Genomic DNA, 13928 nt, shown 5'->3' with positions numbered 1-13928 from the left:
TGTGAAACTGTTTACCGAACGTTCAGCTGTTGAGATTTCTGTAAAATTTTCTAAGTGTGTAGGTGGAACGCTTGGGAAATTTGAGACAAACAGCCACTAACTGCGTTAATTGGCGTGAAAATATCAACCATTTTGTAGTGAAATAGTGCAAATAGAATTCATAACTTTAGAAATATTATCAAATTCAGTGTGCCGCAAATAACATAGTAATAGAGCATCCACTAGGGGTAAGAGGGGCATAGTGAACAGGTGGGGCATAGTGAGCATCCCGTGCACCAGCTTGAACTTCCGGCCGTTCGGAACAAATTGGTTGGTTGGAGGACCAATATCATAATGATATTGAACCTACTGTCAGTTGATTTGCAGCTAGAGATCCAGGGCCAAACTCCGGGATGCTCACTATGCACCACCTGTTCACTATGCCCCCCCTCCCCCTATATGACACCATTCCACCATTCTTCCTATACTCACCACACAAGCTGCTAGCAATTGGGATACGAAACTTGTATCTACATTTAGGCGTAATATTCACATACTGAACCAAAAGATAGCCGCCCACATTTTGCAGTTGATCTTTCTCAAAGCTCTCTTCGATCACGATCGTTATTTACAGGAACCTTTTGTTCGAAGCAAATCGGAAATCATAATGTTATGCCTATTCGTCTTACTTAAATCGATAAAATTTCCGAATTCAATTGATTTCTTTTTCGATGATAAGGTGGTTCTAGGTGGGTAGGGGTGATGGATTTTTGGTTGATCAAACATGGGTTAAAAATTTTCAACAACAATAACAAGGTCTAAAGGTGGAAGAAAAAATAGGTAATCTTTCCCTTCAATAGGACACTACAAAATAAAATCGATCTAAAACGTGTGTGGAAGTTGTTGGGTTTTAATTTCTAGTAAGGGAGGGGTATATAAGTTGACTTTAGTGCTCGGCTTAATTGCGTTTTTCCTTTCTTCGGGTTCAGATAATTGGCCACATTGATTAAAGTTTATAGGTTTCTTTCGAAGAAGTGCTCACTAAATATATATAGTTGTGGAACCACTTTAAGTGGAAGTACGCAAACACTTAATGGTAAGCTGGTATGATTGATATGTTCTTCATAATTAGGATGCTGTGGTGATCTCCGCAGAACCATCAACTTTCCATTTCGTGATGTTGATAATGGATTAAAAATTGAATGCGGTGGAATTTTACATCGGTACAGAAAGCTGATGGTTTCTGCCATCATTTGGATGAATGCACAACCTAAACGCTCTGAGTGACATATTAGATTTCTGCGATTTCTGGCTTTTCTCCGTATTGTTAACCTATGATCTACTCTAACTCGATAAGCGTGGTTTGTTCAACTGACTATGTACACTGTTGAGAATTCTGGATGAATCCTTTTCACAGTTTTAGCTTCGCGCGAAAAAGTTCCTCCACCGATGGCTGTCCTATTTCCGGCAACCGCCTTCGTTTGCCAGGAGTGCCTCTTTTGCTTCCTTCTTTCCGCGTTTCTTCTCCTCTTTGGCCAGCATCTTGGCGAGTTTCTCTTCCTCTTTGGCTAGTCGCTTCTCTTCCTGTTGGGGGGTGTGGTATTCAATAAGATTCAGTCAATTCCCGATAGGTTGTTCCATTTACCTTCCGAGCATCCTTATCCGTTTTAAGCTTCAGCTTATCCTCCTTTTTCTTCTTTTCGATCGTCTCGTTTTTCTTATTGTCATATTTTTCATCTTGTTTGGTGCTGTGCATGCCAGTGGAGTTGTTATTGTTATTATTGCTGCTTTTACTACTGCTGCCGTTGTTGGAATGACTACTGGTGGAAGCTGTGGCCGCTGCCGAGCCTGCCGAAACCACTCGCGCTTTGGGTGTCGATCCGACGGCCGTTATCAGTGAGGTTGTTACTGGTTTCCCGGTCGCCATGTTGGTTTTGTTGATTGGAGATTTGGAAGCCGTTGGAGCGATCTTTCCGTTCAGTCCCAGCTTGGTCGGACCGGATTTGGCGGTCTTTTCGATGCTCAGCAGAGGTATCGATTCGACTACCGAGTCCGATGGCTTTCCCGGTTGAGTGTAGTATCTGGAAAACGGAGGGTGTCTCGTTTTAGAACTATTAGGCAATATTAAGAATTTAGCGGATTTCGGACGAGGTTGCACGCTTCTTATGATGAATTAGGCGATTTAGATTTATGTAATGGGGATTTTTTTTATCAGACTGGTTTGGGTCGAATGGTCTCAGAATTTTATGAATTTTGCCAACAATATTATATCCATCAACATGAATATGATGTAAATCGTACTGTGTAATATTACACAACAAGTGCACTGACCAATGTGCAGCAATTTGGATGTTATTTTCAACAATGTGTACGTCCAATTACTTTAGTTAAATGTGTCCCCAATGAGATGCCTTGGCCCCTCATCATTTTAAAGAGTTATGACATCTACGACATTTAACTGACTAAGAACACTGGCATCACTGATTAGTTCGAAATGTGTTGCCATGCTGAACGTCCCAGTGGTGCTAGCATGACACATGCGAGCACATTCCCAACTACTTATTTGAATTGACTGTTAGAGCGTGCGAAGAATGTGATTGTGAGTGCTATGTACGTTTTGTCTATGTTGTAAGCGTGATTAATGAAGCATGTAACCGGCGTCAATTGATAAAAACATTGGCAAACATAGCAAGAAACTTACTTGAATCTGGCGCCAGGATTTGCCGGTGACGGAGTCCGATGTCGGACCGGACTTTTAAATTCGATAATTGGCGGTAAACGATTTGGCATCTCCGGAATGCGATTCTGGGGTGTGGTTAAAAACATTGCTTTATAATAAAGTGTACTACGTAGCTACGTGTAGAAAGGGGAGATGGTTACCTTAGAGTAGTATTGTCCTTTCTTGTGATGATGTTGGTAGGCAGGATTTCGTGGGATCGCTCCCAGACAACCGTTGGAACATGTACCATTGCTACAGTGCTTGTTGTGATGGTGCTGATGGTGTTGTGACGACGACGATGCACTATCTCCTCCGGTGCCGCTGTTCGAAGATGAGGAAGACATACCGGAAGTGCCAGACGTGCCCGAGCAGCTGGAAATGTTCGAGATACCGGACATGCAGGACGAGCCGGAGCTCATGGAGTATAGGCTGGCTGACTGGGTCACTCGGGCGGCGTCGACACTGTACGAACTGGCCGAGCCGGGAACGCTCCAACTTTTGCTACCCATAGAGTAACTGCTGGCGGAACCTTGCAGCCGCCACGATGTGGAACCCGATGTGAGGCGGTTGATGCGGGCTCTGTGAATAAGAGAGAAGGATCGGATAAGTATAAGGAAAATGACACTACATTTTATTGCATTCAATATTGCGTAGCCAGTGTAGGGAATAATATATGCTATAGAAAACATAATTTGAATAATTTTATAAAGTAACGTTCAGAAAGACGAAAATTGTGAATGTATTAATGTGTATGCTCAACATTTAACACCGAAAAAAAGTTTTCACATAGTTTCTATAAGGAACGCTCATAATATTTTTCCAAAAACAAAATTAATGATATTTATCTGAATATCACATAACATAATAAATTCGATGTGAATAATCATATAGATTTCATTGCACACATAAGGTTCAGGTGATTTAGGGGTGCAATTTCCAACTATGGGATCACATGAAAGCTTTGTGAAATTCACATGGATATTTTCCACTGGTTATTTGATTTATTTTATGAGTGTAGGACTGATGCACACAATTCAAACTGAACAATGCATTAGGTCCTAAGTAGCATTGATTGATTCTCTTTATCGGCTTTCTCTTTACAACTGCATGGCTGTGTTATGATATTTCTAGCTAATTTTTGCACACATATCGATGAAACAAGCTTTAATCTAGCATTTTATACGACCAACACGTCAAGAAAAGTTCAGTACCCAAGTTATTAACGAAAGAGGAAGTCGATGAAAAGAATCGAACAGTGCTACTTAGGCCCTAATGCTGTTCAGTTTGATTAGCTTAATATATGGCCAAAAGCCCTCTAGTAAAAGTATGGACGACTGTCAAGAAAAAAAAACTTTAAAAAAGTTGTTCCAATCAGTGGTGGCACGAATACTGGGTTGAAACATTTGATACTTTTTGCAATGACCATAGTGAAGACACACAAAAACAAACTGGCAACGTTTATTTTGATGATGGAGGATTAGAACAGATGCCAACAGGCCGAACACTGTTCGACAGAAGGGGTCAGATGAGTGATTTAACCGAAATTGAAATTCCAGTTATTTGTAAAAAAAAAATCCACTAAAATTTGTCTTAATGATCTTTCAATGATAAATCTTAATGATCAGGGAAGAGATAAATATAAATTCATATGATATTGCTTAAGATAAAAGTCATGGTTTCGATTTCCATTTTTAGATATTCAAATTTAATTTCTAGGGATCTGGGATTCCCGGAAAATGAAAAAAATCCCGGGATTTTTCATCCCAGGACATCCCGGGATTGCAAAGGCGAACGACCACAGGATGGCTAAAGTCTCTATGATAAAACCAACCAACCACATTCCGGGATGGATGCTCTATTTCAGAGGGAAGAACCACCACCATAATTAATCAGGCTTAGACTTTTCCTGTCCGAATTGCTGTCCGAAGAAGTCGTCTCCACTCTACTCGATCCATGACCACACGTCGCCAGCCTCGTAGTCTGCGATGGGTCCGCAGGTCACCTTCTACTTGGTCGATCCACCTTGCCTGCTGCGCGCCTCTTCTTCTTGTTCCTATTGAGATGCTTTCGAGCACCATTTTCACTGGGTCGTCCGGCATTGCCTTCCTTAGAACCTCTTCCTCTCATGTATTTCGTCTTCAATGCATTGATGGCAAGTCCAATCCGCCAAGCTTCAGCCTTCAGTCTGATGTACGTTCCCGCCATCGTCTCAAAGTTACGTGACATTATTTCGATGTCAGAAGCTGGATGAGCTGCCTGAAGATCTTGCCACTTGTGTCCAAGCTCTTCTTATCACACCTTCTAACGCGATGTTAAATAGCAGACACGAATTCAAAGGGACTCGAAAGTGTCCCCGATACTCGAAAAACGCACATTACTCGATCCATCATCGCCGTGACCAATCGAGTCAGTTTATCCGGAAATCCGTACTCGTGCATAATCTGCCATAGCTGATCTCGTATGCGGATTTGAAGTCGTTGAACAAATGATGTGTGGGCACGTTGTATTCGCGGCATTTCTGCAGAACCTGCCGAATCGCAAAAATTTTGTTCGCGGTAGCGCGGGAACCCATAAGCTCCGCCTGGTATTGCCCCACGAACAAATGGTGACAGGCAGCGGCATAGAATTTGCGAGAATACCTTGTAGGCGGCGCTCAGCAGTGTGATGGATAGTTGCGGTAGTTGCAGCAATCCAACTTGTGGCCCTTTTTGTAGATTGGGCATACGACACCTTGCATCCACTCCTCCGGTAATATCTCCTCCTCTCAAATCTTGACAATAACGCAATGTAGCGCTTTAGCTAGTGCTTCCCCACCGTATTTCAATCAGGCCAGTGACAAGGCTTATACCAACAGCAGCGTTTGACAGTAGGCAGCATGTCCCGGGCTTAAATCGTTTATTTTGCTGTGCTGGGCCCGCTGTCACGGTATAACATGTTGCCTACGCGCCTGCCACTGGGCTGATTTCAATAGCTTACTTGGTAGCTGATCTACATCAGCACTGCCGCTCATCGCAAGTCGGTCCCATTTGCGATTTTGTCAAATCTGAGTTTTTCAATGGGAACGGTAGCTAATCACTCATATTTTCATGATACCGGATGAACTCAACAACTTTGTTCTGTAAAAGTTTGGAAAAACAACCAAACCGGTTGTCCCATCACATTAGAAGCAATGGTACGAAGCAGACTTAAAACGCGTTTTTCTTGGCTTGCTGATTTGTGCTAAAGGGTGTCCCACTTCAAATTGCATCACGAAAAATAAACACTGTAGAAAATTGCCTACTTGACCGATTCCTTCAGGCAATAAAATATAACCCATTTGTAAGCTTTTGGCATATTTATTTCATTGAACTTCAGTACCATAACCGTACGCTCACATCTTACGCTTAACTCTACTCATTAGGTCCTGTAATCTGGCTGCAGCTTCTTCTTTACGGAAACCCACTTTTTCTCATGTCTTCCACAGATTTGACCTCCTTGGGATGCTTCCGTAGTGTCTGCTTCATAATAGCGATGGGCCTTAGTTCCGGTGCGTTGAGGGGGTGGGGGGGGGGGTTCATGTCCTTGGGTACGAAAGTGACCCCGGGAAGCACACGCTTCTGTAGACACTCTCTGAGGTAGATCTCCCGTTTACAGTCCCAGTAGTCACGAACGGCGCACTCCGTTTGCCACATGAGCAGATCGCTTGCCAAATCATGTATTTCTTGGCAAACTTTGAAAGTTTCTACTTCCTTACTTCATCCGGAACATCAAACTTGTGCTGGGCGGTGAAGAACAGTAGCCCCGGAAGCTGCCGGAAGTCCACCTTGACGTAAGTCTCATCATCCATGATGAGACAATGAGGCTTCGTCAGCATCTGGGTGTACAGTTTCCGGGCCCGTAATTTTCCCACCGTATTTTGCCGTTCGTCCTGATTTGGAGCCTTCTACACTTTGTACGTATGCAGTCCCTCCCGGTTCTTGGCTCTCTGAACGAAAGACTTGGACAGATTCAACTTTTTGGCCACATCCCTGACCGAAGCATTGGGATTCCGCTTTCACGACACACCTGATCACTAATAAAACATCCATTCTAACCGCATTTCTCCTTCCGTTCGATGCTCAGACTTTCGTAGTAACGTTTAATCACACGAATCACCGTTGACTGCACGATTCCGAGTTGTTTTCCGATGTCTCGATGAGAGAGTTGAGGAATTTCGAGGTGCCTGCGCAAAATCAATTCGCGACGTTGCTTTTCGGGTGACACAATTTTTTCCAACTTTCGAAAAACAGACAGCGATAAAAATACAGTGTAAACAATACACTCTAAACTACTTCTACTCAAATTTTAAAGAGAAAATACCAAATGGGTAATTTTCTACAGCTTTTTTTCCGTGATGCAATTTTATGTGGGACACCCTTTATGGGACGGACTTGCCATGAGCGGTAGAGCAGCTTTGTTATTTTTCAGCCGACAAATCTCCTCCTCAACTTCTTGGAGATCAGGGGCTGGTAGCCTGTGGTTTTCTGCGTCAAGCTCGCCCCCGTAACACTTCGCGTCAGGAGCGTGCAGAAGTTTTACCTCTTCCTGATCGACGGGGTCAGGGTCTAGAGAACTTTGGGTTAGCTGAAAAATTGAAGCAGACGGGGTGAACAAAATGATGCATCCTTCCACGAAAACTTTTGGGACGTGCATTAAAGCTTGTCTGTATACGACCCTATGGTGCAAGTCTTTTTGCGTGTAAAACGGCCTGTACACGTTAGCTTCGCGTTGTCTAGTTCCAGTGGCGGTGCTTTCCGATGCCCCATTTGCTGTTCTGTTGCTTACGTAACCGTTATCCACTCCATCGTGACGTTCTGGTTGAGGTTAACTTCGATTCGCTGACTATCGAAGTTCTTTCAGCAGGCAAATAATGAAAATACACATCAAAATACAATATAGGGGAAATCGATGTAATGTCGGTCTAAATGCCTCTAATTTGCGCCTATACATAAATTCAGCAATCGACTAAATTTTCAATAAAAATATCTATTAGTACCGTCCCAATGACGCGTTCATCTAGATAAAATTGATAAATAACAGATTTTCAGTGATGGGCCCAATCTTAGATCCATAGGCCAACATTAGAGCCATTTCCCCTATTACAGTACTTATATCTTTTACGTGGAACAGATGTTCCTCGGTGTTATGCATTGTCGAGAGTTTGGAGCGCATGCATACTTTAACTAAGTACTGATCTGAATCTACGGATGTTGATAATGTGGGAGAAGAATTTCCCGTCTATTAGAATGTGATCGATTTGGTTTTCTATGTGTTGGTCAGGTGATCTCCAGGTTTTTGTGAATATCCTTTGCGGAGGGAAAAGGTACTTCGGACTACCATACCACGGGAGGCTACGAAGTTCACGCATCGTTGGCCGTTGTCGTCCGATACGTCATGCCCGATTGCTGATCTGTACATTGCGCGAACAGCCGTCGTACACTTACTTCGGCTGCGCATAAAACGCTTCTTTCTCGTCGTCGGGTCTCAGTTCGTGTAGTGCTGTAGGGTAACTGATGATGGTTGGACCTATTTAGGCCGGTTTCACACGACGTCAATATTCATGTCGTATTTTTTTTTATGAATTCAACATATAATTATGATAAATGCGTGTTTAGTGGAAAGATCTACCTTTCTTGTTTCTAATAATAACATAAAAAGTTAAATATTATGAACAAATGATTTTATAAAACGTCTTTATTCAGCAAAGAATTATGATGTTGGTTGGACCTATACTGATTTTGGTTGGACCTAAAAAATGATGATGGTTGGACCTATTTTTGCAAATGCTAATTTAGCCTATATTTGTTTAAAAACTTTGTTTAAAGCTTATTGGTATCATGAAAAAATCATTTAAATACAGTTTTTATGAATTTGCTATTTAAAAAAATCAAGAAATTTGAGCTTAAATTCGTTTTTAAAAAAGTTCACTTTCCACGCATTTGCTATTCATCATGGCTCAAACTATAGGTATTGTGATCCCATTGAAAGCTATCGAATGTTTTTGGAATCGGTCAACTGGTTCCGGAGATATGACCGGAACAAGTTCCAGGGTATATGTAACATGGACCTAATTTTGACATGGAAGGAATAAAACCTATCATGCGACACTTCACATTACTTCCAAATTCGATAACAAGATCAATAACAAAATTGAGTGCCTTGGACCACATTGGCCACTTCCGGGCATGTTCTGGGTGCCCCCGGGGTTTTACCGTTTTTTTTTCTCCTAGGAGTTTTTTTTTTTTGGAAATAAGTTTCAGCTAGCAATTTTTAGTTTGTTAACATTTTATTTCAAGTTAATTCACAAACAGAAGGTGTATGATAAGTGATTAATGTAAATTCATATTAACAGATTCTTTCGGCGCTTTCGTGGTAGTTCGGAAATCGGTGATTACCCTTTCCGCCAACCTGACGATGGAATTCCTCCTCTTACGCCCAACTAGTGACGCAAGGTCTTTAGCAGCTTCCAAGATCTTTTTGGTCGTCTTGGGATTGCCAGAAGCAGCGCACATTTAAACCCAATCCCCTATCTGGTTATCCAAATCAACACTCAACACTATTTCCCTTCTATATTTTTTGCCGTGGCTTCCTTTAATTTTTGCGTGAAGTGTCGTTTTCGGAATATTGTACCTTTTCTGTGCCTGATACGCGGTAAATGATTTATTTCCTACTAAAAGAACAGTCTCTTGAAGATTTTCGACCGTATAACTCTTTTCTTTAGCCATTTTTTTTCAATCGAAGAAACTGATCACTCGGCCAAAACGAAATCGAATTTCAAATCAGCTGCGCATGAAGGATGTAGACAAACCGAAGTGCACCTAGCGGCCGTCTTAGGAAACACATAGGTCCAACCATCATCATGCGTAGGTCCAACCATGATCATATTTATCTATTCGAATTTCGTCAATTATTCCAACATTTTAGTGAAACCAATGGATAAATGGCGTACTAACGTGTTGTTTACACCTTAAAGCAGTATTTTACTGCATGGAAATAAAGATAAATGTAAATAATATTCCATTTTTGTATGTTTGAAAGTAAGGCATGATGACGAGCTAATGCGTGGAAAGTGAACTTTTTTGAAAACACATTGAAACTCAATTGTTTTGAAGTTTTTTTTCTTCAATAAAACACCCATGCAAATTGAAGAAAACGAGTTTTTTATGATAGTAAAGTAATCTTTGAAATCAAAAAATTAGCGAAGATTGACTAAACAAACGATTAAAAAATAAGGTCCAACCATAATCAGTTTTTGGATAGGTCCAACCAGAATCAATTACCCTAGTTAACATAACGTCCTTTAATCCTCATCTTGCACATCCTCGCGTTGATCGGATGCCAACCAATCACGCGTTGGCGCATATTACCCAGCACTACAAAGCTCGTTGATGGTGCTACGCTTTTTCATGCCTTTTGTTCCGTCCAGTAAAGTTCAAAACTTACCCCTGTCTCGCCGGGGGACCATCGGGCACAGTTCTGTTTGGGGCCCCACGCTGGAACTAGAACGGTTATCAGCCACTCCTAACATGGACAAAAAACGCCGTTTTGAGCCGCAACTCCATGATGAACAGACGCTCTGGTTTGATACCAGTGTTCGCATCGCACCTCTTCACTTTGCTATTGCCGGACTGGCAACATTGCCCAGGCTACGCCACCCAGCTGTGTCCATGTTTCAGCTGGTAGTCTTTTGTTATCATATGACTCGGGGAGGTGTGAGGTAGGAACTTGTGAGGACCAGAGCTAGGTATCCCGCTCCTTCCAGGTTGTCAACTCATCATTTTATAGTCCAGAGGGCAGAAGTCAATAGAAATTTCCGGTGTATGTTGGGAAAAAACTCCAGGGGAAGCCAGAAAGACTTGTAGAGACATGTTTGAGGATAATTCAGAGGAATCTTTTGAGCTATATACAGCCGAAGAACGGCTATACCAGTTCTGATATATGGTCGCTATATGTTTCTTTCTTTCTATTCTTTATGAACGTACAAGTTCATTCTTACTGATGGCATGTTTTTTGTGCACTAAATTATTATAAAGTTTGTGAAAAATAGCTTTCTGAAATTGCCATGATCTTCAAAAATTCCAGTGAAGTCAGAAGAATATTAAACGGAAGCCAGAAGGACCTCGGACGAATCTTCCAGCATAAGTAGGATGAAACTCAAGGGGCAACTTTCAGACGATATCTAAAGAAGGTTTTGGGAAAACACGACAGAACTTCTCTTTTGAAGTTGAAAAACGCTTTCTGGAGAATACGGATGTAGATTCCTGAAGACATTAGAATAATCTACCTGAAGGAAAATTTTAAAGAAAGCGCAAAAGAATCTACTGGTAGAAGCCAGAAGGAATGTTGAGAGGAACTTTTAACCAGAAACATTTTTCTGAGGAAGTTGGCGGAACATTCTGGGGAAATGAGAAGCATAATATATATATATTTGTTCGCAAGTTCTTCCGATTTATCTCGGATTTTTTTCGGTTTCCCCTGAAAGTTTCTTGTGATTTGACTCAGAAATTCATACTTTCATATATAAATCGGAAGAAATTGCGAACGAGGTTCTGGACTTCCTGAGAGGAGTGTGCAAAACCACCAGAAAGAAACCCGAAGAAACTTTCTTGGGAATGCCGGAAGAATATTCCGATGACAAAAGTAAAAAATATGATTTGTTCCAGCCTTATGAAACTTGAAAAAATTAAACCTTGAAGCTTAAACCTTTTTAAGAAATCGATTCATGATATTTTATTATTTTTTAAAAGGTCTAGAAGTTTGTTTTGTTGCTCAGATAGGGGAAGGGGGCGGGCAGTAGATGATTCAGTTATGATAAGAAACTATTCTGCCGCTGTTCGCAAGACAGTCTCATGTAAAAAGGAATTTCACACGACATAGAACTGTTATACGAGTAGCGGCAGAGAACTTTAAAGCATTATTGTGCAAACTTGGCTTGGCGGGTAGTGTATCAATCAAATCAAAACCTTCAGCTGCCAACTTACCGACAGATGACGCATCGCAACGGCAGCAACCGCTGGGCCACTGCGCTCTGGATCGTTTTGACAAAGCACCGCCGGCAGACGACCCGATGCCCACAGGGAGAGGTCTGCATGGTGGCCCGAGCATTGATACAGATGACGCATTCGTCCTCCTGCGATGTGGGTGGTTCCAGTTCGCTTTCCTCCAATTTGCTAAGCAATTTTTCCTGAAACAGCGAAACAAACGACGGCTCAATTAGCACGGATTCAACAATTATACTATCATCGTTTCTATGATTTAAGTGAGCAACAAAATTTGCATGGTCTATTATATGGAGATGTGATCATCGTTATGGGACTAGTGCACCTCATCGCACTGCCATACTGGAGGAGCAGTGCGGAAATTGCTATTTATCGTAGGGCATTAATCTTTTCGTCGTCGGTCGTTGTTTCTTACACCCGAGGTACGGCCGGAGAGTAGGGATAATCACGGTGGCGATTAAAGGCCACGGTTGAATTACCCTTTGGCTTCGAGGAGTTCCGGGAAAAAGTCGAACCGGTAAAGAGCTAACTGAGTATGCATATGAGTCTGGCTCTTCCGGTCAGGTGCTTCAACAACTAATACGTCTGTCTTTGAGGGTAGGGAATTGTGGTTTTCCCGAAAGCAAATACTCTGGAGTGGCTTGGTCGTATTGAGATAGTAGGTACCTGGGTGTAGACTGTTGCTGCTGGAAGCAGGTGGGAAAGGTGATATAAATTACCTTTTCAAGCTAACCTGGACGTTTATTACCGGCCGATGTTAGCAGGAAGCAATTATTAATTCATTTCTGTACACACCGGACAATGTGCAGCGGTGGTGGCGCGATACTTACCGTTCATGACAGTTTGAGGTTTTCTTTAGATCGTTGTTGGAGACATAGTAAATATTGCATGTTAACGGGAAAGGTCAATGCTACTTAGAATGTGTTCATGTTAGGTACGTTGAACTTCCCATGCCTAATAAGAAGATTGAATTTGTTTTTTGAAAACACATCAGCTCCATGATTGATTGAAAGCTACGCAATTTGATCAGAAAGAACAACCATTAACAGCGCTGTTTGACAATCCTTTAGCACACCAATAAATCACTACAATTAATATCACCACAAAGAGGAATAGACATCAGAGTGCAATCAGTGTGTTCGTTACTGTAGTAGAGTGTCACACCAATAAAACGCTTTGAACGTTTGCGACGTGGTGACCATTCACAGCTATTGATACTAATAATAATGTATCAATTACGAAGCGATTGACGTTCCCCCGCAGGGATGGTCTAATGGAGACGATTACACTCCTGGGTGATATGAAAATGGGGGGAGGGGGGAAGAGGCTTTTTTTTCATCTGTTGTATAACGCCCGTTGTTCTGCTCGTTGTCGTTACTGCTGGATGTTTTTCAGACAGTAGTGGAATTGACCGACGGATGATGATTTATTTGCGAATGATTCTTTTTTTTCTTCTAATAGCCATTTTAACACATGATCTTTTGCATGAGGCATGGATGCTAACCACTACGCCGGGTCCATCCATAATTCATGTGATAGATTTTGTTTATTTGTCGTCAATCAGTGTAGACCGTTTTACAATAGTGCTTTTGCATTACACGCTATTTTAAAACATACGTTTTATTTGAAATGGTCAATCAATGTAGACTACATATACAAATATATAAGAAATAAAAATTGTTTTAAACTTAACGAGATGAAAGCCTAGCAGTCGACTTCTTAACATGCATGATGGTACGTAAAAATTTAAGCTGGCTAATATTTTTTTCTAAATCTATGCGTTGTGAGATAAGATCACTAACAACGGAAATGAAGGGAATTTCTCTTCGTTTCTTAAGTGCTTCAATGTTTATCAACATGCAACGGGACCCATAAGAATGAAGGGGAAAAGAGGTCCAGCCTAGTTTCCTAAGATTAAAAAACAAAAAATGTTTTTGAACTGATTCTATACGATTTATATGAGTTCCATGGTATGGAGCCCAAACCACACTGCAATATTCGAGAATTGATCTCACGTAAGCTATATATATTTTTTTTATTTTATATGGTTAAAGATCCATATGAACCCAATGAAAACTTAATCTTTTTATGAATCTCAACATATTATTATCTTTGTGAATTGTGGAATTCACATGATCTACAAATGTCAACTTCGAGTCAAGAATTACTCCTAAGTCCCTAATTTTATCGCACCTTACCAGCTGGTTTCCATG

General features: G+C 41.4%; 1 protein-coding gene across 1 annotated transcript in view; it reads right to left on the bottom strand.

Moving 5' to 3' along the window:
- Positions 1-644: 644 nt before the first annotated feature.
- Positions 645-13928, bottom strand: part of LOC135712743 (ensconsin) — a 235925-nt gene continuing 222641 nt past the window's right edge. The window contains exons 3-7 of the mRNA XM_065235789.1: positions 11698-11900; positions 2860-3277; positions 2681-2784; positions 1625-2060; positions 645-1563 (exon numbers count right to left, since the gene is read on the bottom strand). Of these exons, the coding sequence (XP_065091861.1) occupies positions 1438-1563; positions 1625-2060; positions 2681-2784; positions 2860-3277; positions 11698-11900 (1287 nt within the window). The 3' untranslated portion in view covers positions 645-1437. The remainder of the gene's footprint in view (positions 1564-1624; positions 2061-2680; positions 2785-2859; positions 3278-11697; positions 11901-13928) is intronic.

This window comes from Ochlerotatus camptorhynchus, unplaced genomic scaffold (assembly GCF_037179485.1).
Source record: "Ochlerotatus camptorhynchus isolate MF236.1 unplaced genomic scaffold, CSIRO-AGI_Acam_v1.1 ptg000503l, whole genome shotgun sequence".
In the NCBI taxonomy this organism is placed as follows: Eukaryota; Metazoa; Arthropoda; class Insecta; order Diptera; family Culicidae; genus Ochlerotatus; species Ochlerotatus camptorhynchus.
This window is presented reverse-complemented; position numbering and strand designations above follow the sequence as displayed.